The sequence below is a fragment of the Nuphar pumila genome, chromosome 5, assembly GCF_984573655.1.
Source record: "Nuphar pumila chromosome 5, dmNupPumi1.hap1.1, whole genome shotgun sequence".
Lineage (NCBI taxonomy): Eukaryota > Viridiplantae > Streptophyta > Magnoliopsida > Nymphaeales > Nymphaeaceae > Nuphar > Nuphar pumila.
Window position 1 is genome coordinate 3,124,984 of NC_143253.1, and position 9,819 is coordinate 3,134,802.

General features: G+C 39.3%; 1 protein-coding gene across 1 annotated transcript; it reads left to right on the forward strand.

Moving 5' to 3' along the window:
• The first annotated feature begins 4,950 nt into the window (after positions 1-4,950).
• LOC149836492 (serine carboxypeptidase-like 40) lies at positions 4,951-9,595 on the forward strand. The gene is made up of 8 exons (XM_090007010.1): positions 4,951-5,207; positions 5,371-5,478; positions 6,308-6,582; positions 6,684-6,944; positions 7,063-7,178; positions 7,697-7,789; positions 9,028-9,133; positions 9,257-9,595. The coding sequence occupies exons 1-8, from the start codon at positions 5,033-5,035 to the stop codon at positions 9,407-9,409; spliced, it is 1,287 nt and encodes a 428-aa protein (XP_089863136.1). The 5' UTR covers positions 4,951-5,032; the 3' UTR covers positions 9,410-9,595.
• The last annotated feature ends 224 nt before the right edge of the window (positions 9,596-9,819 follow it).

Consider the following 9,819-nt stretch of genomic DNA (forward strand, 5'->3'; position numbering starts at 1 on the left):
TGAATAAATCTGACGATACGTGTTCCAGATCCGACCACGTAATGTTTCGATCCAATAATATCAGTCAGACCTGGTTTGGAGCTCCAAAACCATATGCGCTCCTACACTAATTATACAAATCCATTTCTTTTTTTGTTTTTTCTTCTCTTATTTATTAAGAAAAAATTTATGGTTATTGAGATATGGAAGACCGTTCCTAAAACTAGATAAAAAAATCTGTGCAACTAGGTGTGCTCTTGTAAAATAACGCTTGTTAGGTATGAATTAGGGATGGCAGTGGACAGGGGTGGGTGCAGGGAACAAGGTCTCCACCCCTGCTCTGTCTCAAAATTTTGTCCTTCATCCTTGGTCCATCCCCGTCTCAGAAAAGCTGTCCCCCTCCCAGTCTCAAAATAACTTTATTCTTATTTTAAGAGCCCCGTCCACATCCCCGTCCCCGTCCCCGTCCCCGTCCCCGTCTCAAAGTAACTTTATTCTTCCTCAGCCTATTTTGAGATTGAACCAGCTCTTTACCAGTTGAGCCATGTACAGCTCCACTTGATTTCATGCAGGCTTAGGGATGTCAATGAATTGGATCTTATACAACATACTACCGAATTCGAATCGGTTTAATTGCATTTGGTAAACCTAATCCATCTTGGATTATGATCGGATGCTTAACTCCGATAAATATCTGAATCCATTTACATGTAAAAGTTGATCAGGTATCCAGAGAACCCCCAAATGCCGTGACTATTTGACATAGTCGACCACATGACAACATTTTATGTAGAGCCTGCACTCTTTAGCTGTGGGGCCCTAGCAATGCTGTCATGTGATTGGCTAGTGTCACATAGCCATAGCACTTAGCGGCTCTTTTGAGCTTAACTCGTAATAGTTACGATTATGGGCAAGGCTGCACTTTCATGAGCCCATGGACACAAAAACTGAACTTTCTTTGCCCACTGGACCTACAACATCATCTAATTAAACATTAGATTCAACAAACATGTGAATATAAGAAAATTCACATGCCAAAAATCACTCCTTATTTGTGAATATTGTTGATCAGTTACTTAAATGTGATCGCCACAGTTCTATGTGGAACTTTGTACTATATATATATATATATATATATATATATATAGTAGAATATTTGCAAAGTTAAATATGTTTCAGTTATATAAAATTCACAGATTTGGTTATGTAAATTTTATATTATATATACAATTTTAGTAAAATATTTGTGAAGTTTTTACAGGTTTCAGTGATAGAAAGGTTGTAAATATGGTTATGCCAACTTCGTTTTATATATGCGAATTTTAATAGAATACTTGAGAAGTTTCTAGTGAGGGTTTGCGATACGCAGAGAACATACCGATGTACCGTGCGAACTTCAGAAAATTCACTCGTGCAAAGGTTAAAATAATCATTTTAAAGCCGAACATTTGTAAATTTGGACATTGGGAAGATTTCAAAACGTGTAAGGCATTTCGAAAAATGTGTCATTTTTACCGTGGTCATTTTTCGATTTGCATATTCATGATAAAAACTAGTGTCAATAATCACATTTTCAGGAAAACCTCATGATATTTTGAAAATTCTCAGTTTTGAAATCTTATAAAATTACCGACATATATTTTAATATAAGTTATATATAATAAAGAATATTTTTATTGTGTTTTTTTATAATTCAAGGAAAAAACCCTCAATTATCACCGGCCGCACATTGGCTGCGGTTGGTAAAACCTTGAGGTAGTTTACTCCGCCTGTGTGCAGGAGCAGTTAGAGCACGTCACCTTGTATTGGGACTAGTTCGAATCCCAATAGTATAATTGTATAACTGGTAGGGGTCTGCCTAACCCCAGCTTTCTCTGTAAAAAAAAATGTAGTTAGATGGTTATGAATGATTGGGTAGGTCACTGTATGTGAGAATTGAATGCCACCAATGTTCATGGGTCATGGACATCACCAAACCAACATGGCGTTAAAATATATGAGGGAGCAATATACAATTATTTATGTGCCAATCGCTCAATGATCGTAAGTAGGCAAAACCAGAGCGGCTAGGTCTTTGATTCTAAAAGTAGTTTATTCTTATATAAAAAAAAAAAACTGCTCGGCCATAATTACTGAACCCCCATATAATTGACGTCATATGGTGCCCAAACATGTTGGCTATGCTAATTGGACCAATAATAGTCATTATTTTTACCCTAACCAATGAGTCCCCATCCACTACTTGGGTCTGCTTACTTAGCAAGGTACTTGGCTTACTGGACAGTGCCCCCCCCATCCCTCAGGTCAGTTGTAGTCAAGGGGAACCCCAATGAACCCATATGGGTTAATGGGTTGGAGTATGTATTAGGTCTGATGTAATCGGTTCAGACCTGTTTTGATTTGAGTCGGGTTTGGGTCTTGGTGTGACTGAAAAAAATAGACTTATATGGGTTAACGGGTTGGGTATGATCCGTTTAACTCGGGTCTTGATATGATTGGTATTATAGACCGAATTACCCACAAATAAAAAATATGTAAAATTAATAGAATCAACTATTCATTAAAAAGATTATATTCTAACTGATGATAAATTTGTTAACTATTCTAAATGATGTCAAAATCTAAATAGAAAAAAAAATATTTTCATATCAACCAATCATTTGAACATGAAATAAAAAGACATCAATCATATAACATATTCAAAATGTACGTAAGCTTGGTTTCACGTATAAAATGAGTTTGGATACATAAATGGTTTAGGTCCGGAAGCCGGTTGGAGCGAGTTTGGGTCATTTTAAGAACAAAATGAGTTTGGGTACATAATCGGGTTGGGTTCAAGTCGGTTCGGTTTTACAACATGGAGAACCATTTGGGTCGGGTATAAAAAAACAGGCTGGTCTAAACGGGTTCTGGTTTTTATTTGCAATACCCAAAAGCCAACCTATTTTTATGGGTCTATATTTTGAACCCAACTCAAACCCATAAGTCCATTAACATCGGGTCATGTTGGGTTGGGTCTGGTATACTGGACCCAGTAATTACACCCTAACCCTAACAAACCTAGCACTAAGCAATGCTTAAAACCAATGTCAAAACTTCAATTTAAAGTTTTATCTTCATGTTAGAACCCAGGAAAGAATAAATGGGGATCCTCTTTTAAATAAGCATAAATAAAATAGTTTCTATATATCCAGGAAAAAATTTCCCATTGACAACACTCCTCACTACAGCTTTACATAACAGTATTGTTAGTTGACACATCCTTTCCAATTATGAAAGATTCCATATTTGTGCCATTAAAAGATTAAGGTAGTTTCCTGATACGGACCCACCTTTTGCCTGAATTTTCATGTCAGGTTTCACCTTTACTGAAATTCTTGATATGCGCCTATAATTTTCTGACAATGGTCAAATAAGGACCTGATCTAACCTATCATAAACCTTACCCAATTAAGGTAAGTTAAATATTTAAAATGCCAAATATATCCTTCTCCCCTTTTCCTTTGCATAAATTAATATATTTGTTATGGATCTTATTAGAATGTCAACGGGTCTGACTTTCAGTGATTGGGTAATACCCATCCTTTGACATCCTTAGATCTAACCCGAACTTGCACATATAGAAAAAATGTCAGATCCGGTTTTGGATCTCATCTCACACTAAACCTATTAATTCAAATAAGAAGAAAAAAGGTCATATATTGGACCCAAATTTTAGCAAACTCAATTTTAATACTTATCCAGTTCTAACATGGATCTGAACAAGCTCAAATGTATACGTTATCTATCTAGTTCGAATTTGTATATATGCTGGCCAGTATGAAAATATGGATGGGATCTACTTTTGTATTTGTTTTTTGAAGTTTGATTGTAGTTTTAGACCCATATCCAATCAGGTGTCATAATACATTTTTAAATCCAGTTAGAAAATTAGACCCTATGATATGGTATCAGTTAAAAAGGATACATACTCAACGATTTTCATGTGAAAATGGGTGGTTTTAGTCTGATTCTAATTCAACTATAATGATAATTTGGGTTCAACCGAGATCCAAATAATCCTAAATATATTTATCATGTATCTGATGCAAAATTGGTCAAATTACCCTAAACCGAAAATAGGTGGCGGTAAGTTTACAAGATAACAAGGATAGGTGTTTTATCATGTAGTTTTAATGAATAAGGGTAGAATAGGAATTTTGTGGTACTTTAAAGCCTGACAGAGGTTAATCTGAGGTCCTTATTTGACTAGGGTCATTTGTCAGAAAAATATAGGTTCACAAGAATTTCAGAAAAGGTGGTACTTGACATGGAATAACAGGTAAAAGGTGGGTCTCTATCAGTAAATCACACAGCAGCAGACGATTTATTGGTAGGAGAATCTAAATTGAAGGACCTTTTATTCTATTCCAAGACTACAAGATCCCTTTCAATGGAATAAGAATCTTGAGAGAGAGAGAGAGAGAGAGAGAGAGAGAGAGAGAGAGTCAATTCACACTGAAAATAACAAAACAAGCAAGAGACGTGCACGCATCCAACCCAAATTTGCGTCTAGATTCCCAAAGCTTACAAGTAATGTAAGGAAAGAGATAGATAATGCTTACCCTAAAGATAGCAACTAACAACTGCCAAAGAAGATGCAAAAGATGAAGCCTTAGCTCATACCCCACATATCAACAAACAATCACTTATTTACTTATCAAGCTCAACTCCTTCTCTTACAAATACTGCAAGTTGGTGAAGATGTAGAAACACCAACAAAACAAGAAATACCATAGTTCTCAATTTTGTAAATTTGGGGTTTGAGTTGAGTTTTGTAGGCATGGGGAAGAAAACCATCATGGATGGGCTCACCATGCTCGTTCTATTGTTGGTGTTGGCTTCTGTTGTTCTTAGCAAGGTAGAAGCCCGTCAAACGGGTGCACTCCAAGGCCTCATGAAAGCAAAAAGATTGGGGGTAGTCCACACAGGTGCTTGGGATGTCTTTGGAAATTCCATACTAGAAGACTTGCAACATATCGATTCGCAAATCAAAGTGGCCCATCATCATGGGATGAAGGAGAAAGATAGGATCAGAAAGCTCCCGGGACAACCGAAGATAGACTTTGTGCATTATTCTGGATATGTTACTGTCGATGAAGCAGCAGGAAGAGCCCTTTTCTACTACTTGGCAGAGGCCGTGGGAAACAATGGCCAATCAAGACCTCTTCTTCTTTGGCTTAATGGAGGTACTTGCAACCAACCACATGCCAATACAAAACACACACATGATCCCATCATAAGACATATGATGGGTACAACATCATATGGAGTAGGATGGGGTCTTTTTGAGAGAGAGAGAGAGAGATGCAAATATATTGTTGGACCATGTAATAATATAAAATTTTACAGGTCCTTCATGTTCTTCTCTTGGTTATGGTGCCTTTCAAGAACTAGGGCCATTTCGAGTGGGCAGTGACGGTCAAACACTTTTCAGAAACAAATATGCTTGGAACCAGGGTAAGTTTGCTAGTAAATTCCTTATCTTTGGCAATATAAAACAGGTGTGTGTGTGTGTGAGCGCACGCTTTTTATTTTTTTATTTTTTATTTAGACAGAGTTGGGGTTTGGCAGACCCTTACCAGTTATATAACCATATACCATTGGGATTTGAACTTGCAACGTCCCAACACAACAACACAAGGTGACGTGCACTAACTGCTCCTGCCAGACAAGTGGAGCCCCCGTTGGTATGTGCGCTGTGCGCGCACCCTTGAGTGCGCATGTACACATACCAATTTTTTTTTCCCATGAGGAACCGAGAAACCACTCTCGGATTAAGAGACGTGGCCATGCTGGGCTGTGCCTGCTAATTAACCTACGGTCGCTTCTCTGATGGTGTAAAACCGTAGCGCACCCGTTGCCCCCAAAAAAGTCCACCTTGCTTCGGCTATAATGCAAGGGGCTGACACCTGCAGGTTTTGAACCTAAACCGTCCGTCTAGCGGCCTAGGCCCATCCCACTATGCCAAACCCCTTTTGGGCTGATGCCAAAATTCCTTTACCCTCATCTTTTACAATCTTTAGAAATATTTTCCTAATTCATAGAGAGTTTTACTTAAAATATAGAATACCTTGGGGATATTTACTTTTGCCCACAATTACTTTTGCGCATATGTATGTGATGTTTGATGATTTTGTCAACACTAAAATACTAATTAACAATTATGCAAGGAAAATTGAAAAGAAAACTTTCACCATTTTGACTTGATTACAGTTTTGTGGATGGTTCTGACTTGAGCTTCTGCTATTGCAAAATTTTGGTGTTGGGCATGGACTATGGAGTGCAGTTGCAAACGTATTGTTCTTGGAATCCCCAGCAGGAACTGGTTTCTCCTACTCAAACAGAACATCCGATTACTCTACAGTTGGTGATAAAAGGATGGCACTCGATTCCTACATCTTTTTACTGAATTGGTTAGAGAGGTTCCCAGAATATAAGGGCAGGGACTTTTACATAGCAGGAGAGAGTTATGCTGGACATTCTGTGACTCAACTGGCTGTGACCATCCTCCAACACAAGTTACCCAAAACAAAGACCAAAATAAACCTCAAAGGAATCACTGTGAGTATCCCATTTTTCTCATTGTACATGTGAAGCACCAAATTAAGTCCTCTTTCCTTGAATAGAAGGGGGCGCTCAGTGTGTGTTTCTACTGTGTGCAGATTGGTAATGCTGTAATTGACGATGAGACAGACAAAGAGGGCACTTATGACTACTATTGGTCTCATTCACTTGCATCAGATGAGGCCATCAAGGATATCCACAGGTACTGTCTTGCTCCCAACACCACAGAGGATTTCCTCAGGTGTGACTTGGCTAGGACAGATGCAGACATTAGCGCCGGTGAACTTGACCTTTATAACATCTATGCTCCAATCTGCCGAAGTCATAAGCTCACCCACAAACCAAAAAGGATTGACCTTGTATGTAATCTCTCTCTCTCTCTCTCTCTCTCTCTCTCTCTCTCTCTCTCTCTCTCTCTCTCTCTCTCTCTCTCTCTCTCTCTCTCTCTCAAGCTAATTATTAGTTTTGATGGTATAGGCACATTTGGACCCTTGCATCGAAGGCTACACAGCATATTATCTCAATCTTCCCCATGTACAGAAAGCGTTGCATGCCAATGTTACTGGACTTCCATTTAAATGGGCTGGTTGCAGGTACCATTCTTTTTCAATTTTTGAAAAGGCAAAAAGCCTTCCATTGATCAGTCTGGTCCAAGTCTAGTATAGTTGGTGACTTGGTGCCAAACTTGGTCCTCGATCAGGTTGACTATGTCAATAAAGCCGATAGAATAGGCAGAATCAATCGAGGGAGCATCAGGTGCAATGTGATTGCACACTTTTAGTGTGCTGCTGCACTTGCAACTTATCAGCTGTGGGACCCAACAGCAAATGGGGAGGCAATCAGGTGCAGCTGCAGTAAAAAAGTGTGCAATCACATTGCAGCTGATCTGCCCTCGAATCAATTATATAATAACTCCTACTTGGGTTGGGTGGAATAATGCTTTGTATTTTGGCAATGCTATCATTGCTACAAGGATTCAAGATCAGAATAGAATTAGAATATACGTGTCGTGACAAGCATCACAAGAGAATGGACCCCATGAATCAACTAGTTCAATGCAATGATTCTACAAAATTTTGTCTAATTTGCTAGACTTTATTGGCACTTACAGTGACGTGATCAATAGTTGGAAAGACAGCCCCCACAGCATCTTACCTCTGATTCAGGAGCTCATGGCAAAGGGGATCAGAGTTTGGGTATACAGGTGAGATTTGAGAAAGTGAGCATCTTTACATTTTCATGGTTTCTATTGATATTTTTTCCCCCCAAGTTATATTTAATATAGTTTGGATTGTTACGCTAAACAAAGTATTTTTTACCTCATAGTTTGATGGGCCGACTTTATGAAGATATTAACTCAGGTCAAGTGACTGAGTTTAACATCAAGTTTCAAGAGGCCCTTTATCAGAAATTCCAAAAAAGGTCATCATTGACATGGAATATCTGGTAAAAGGTGGGTCTGTATTAGGAAATTGCCCTTTTTAAAATATCGACATAAGGTTGTGACACCTGTCTTGTTTTTGTTTTCATCCAAATGTTTCTAGTGGGCCCACTACATTTGATAGGTGTCACTTCTGGATTGGTTTACTTACATGATTATCCATTTCAACTTGGTGATCAATGTGGTTGTGAATGCAGGTGGGCCAAGGGCCCAAGTTAGGTCACGGACAGGCTAAGGGCCTAAAACCTTGCCATATATTGCAAGCTGGGCTGCCCATGGCCCGTTTACCACTCGGCCTAATTAGAAGGGTGGACAATGGTTCGGACCTGTCTAGCCTGGCGGCCCTGGCCATAGTCTATTTCCTCGCTATTGGCCAGTCGATATCTGGTTATTCATCGAGCCAAACCTAAGCCCAGTCCTGGCCAAGGTCGGAGCTTAAGATGGCAACCAAACCTGGCTCAAAGGGGCTGGGCTCCCCGACCTCATGTCAAGCTAAGCTATCCATCATTCATTGACCTTAACATGCTAACAGCTAGCCCTTGAAGTGTTCGTTTGTAACCCATTGGCACTAGGGGTGTCAATGGGTCACGTTTGACCTGGACCCGACCTGTTTTGCCCCCCTTTTTTGATCCTATAGGGACAGGGTTTGGTGGTAAAAAAGGAGGTTCGATTAAAATCCGGGTCAGACTCAAAAAGTTCTGATTAATATATGGAGCCGTGTATGGTTTGAGAAATTTCATACCAGACCCAGGCCCAATCCGAGTTCTAACTAAGATTCACAAATTTCAATGTAAAAAATATTATTTTATCGGGTATGGTCCGGGTCTGGTTCATGTAATCCTTATAGGATATGAGTATGGTTTCTTTTATATTAAATCTGACTGGACCCAGTTTCAGCATCTCAAATTCGATCTGGGTTTGGTCTCACCTGAGTCCAAACCAAACTCAACCCGTTGTCATCAATATTGCCCATTTTTTTTAACAACAAATTTGATGTGCAGTGGAGATGTGGATGGCGTCAGGTCTGTAACATCCACCCGGTACTCATTAAAGAAGCTTCAATTGCCAGTCAAGACAGCGTGGTATCCTTGGTATTCCTACAATGAGGTGAGATGTATACTTTTAGCTTTTTCTTATTTAATATTTCTGTTAAGATCATACAATTGCAACCTGGACTAGATCTTGGTTGGTGGGTTTACTTTTTTGTTCTTTTTTCTGATCCATGTCTAGGTTGGTGGATTTACTTTTGTGTACAAGGGGGACTTGAGGTTTGCAACAATCAGAGGAGCAGGACATGAGGTTCCCAGTTACCAGCCAGCACGATCACTCACATACATCAACCATTTCCTACTAGGGCAGCCCCTCCCAATCCCATCTTCTTGAACATCTGTTCCTACCAAAATTCCAAAGCTCATATCTCATGCTTTCCTTGCCAAAACAAACAAAATTCTTGATTAAGGAAGGTGGTTCTTTTCGGGCACTATATGTACAGCTAAATAAGATGTTCCCTCATTCTTTTGGAGCACTGTACAGTTATACAATGGGGGCTCTGCTTGTATGGTAGGAGAAGCTAGGGCACGTCACCTTGTGTTGGGACGTTGCAGGTTCAAAACCCAATGCTATAGTTGTAGAACTGGTAGGGGTCTGCCTAACCCCAACTTGCCTTAAAAAAAATATATGTCGCAATTATATTGTTTGTAGTTCTTTCCTGTGGGAGAAAAACAGATAGCTAGATAGGAATGCCACACTATCAAAACCTAGGGGCTGCCTACTTTGATCCAAGCTTAGCCTAT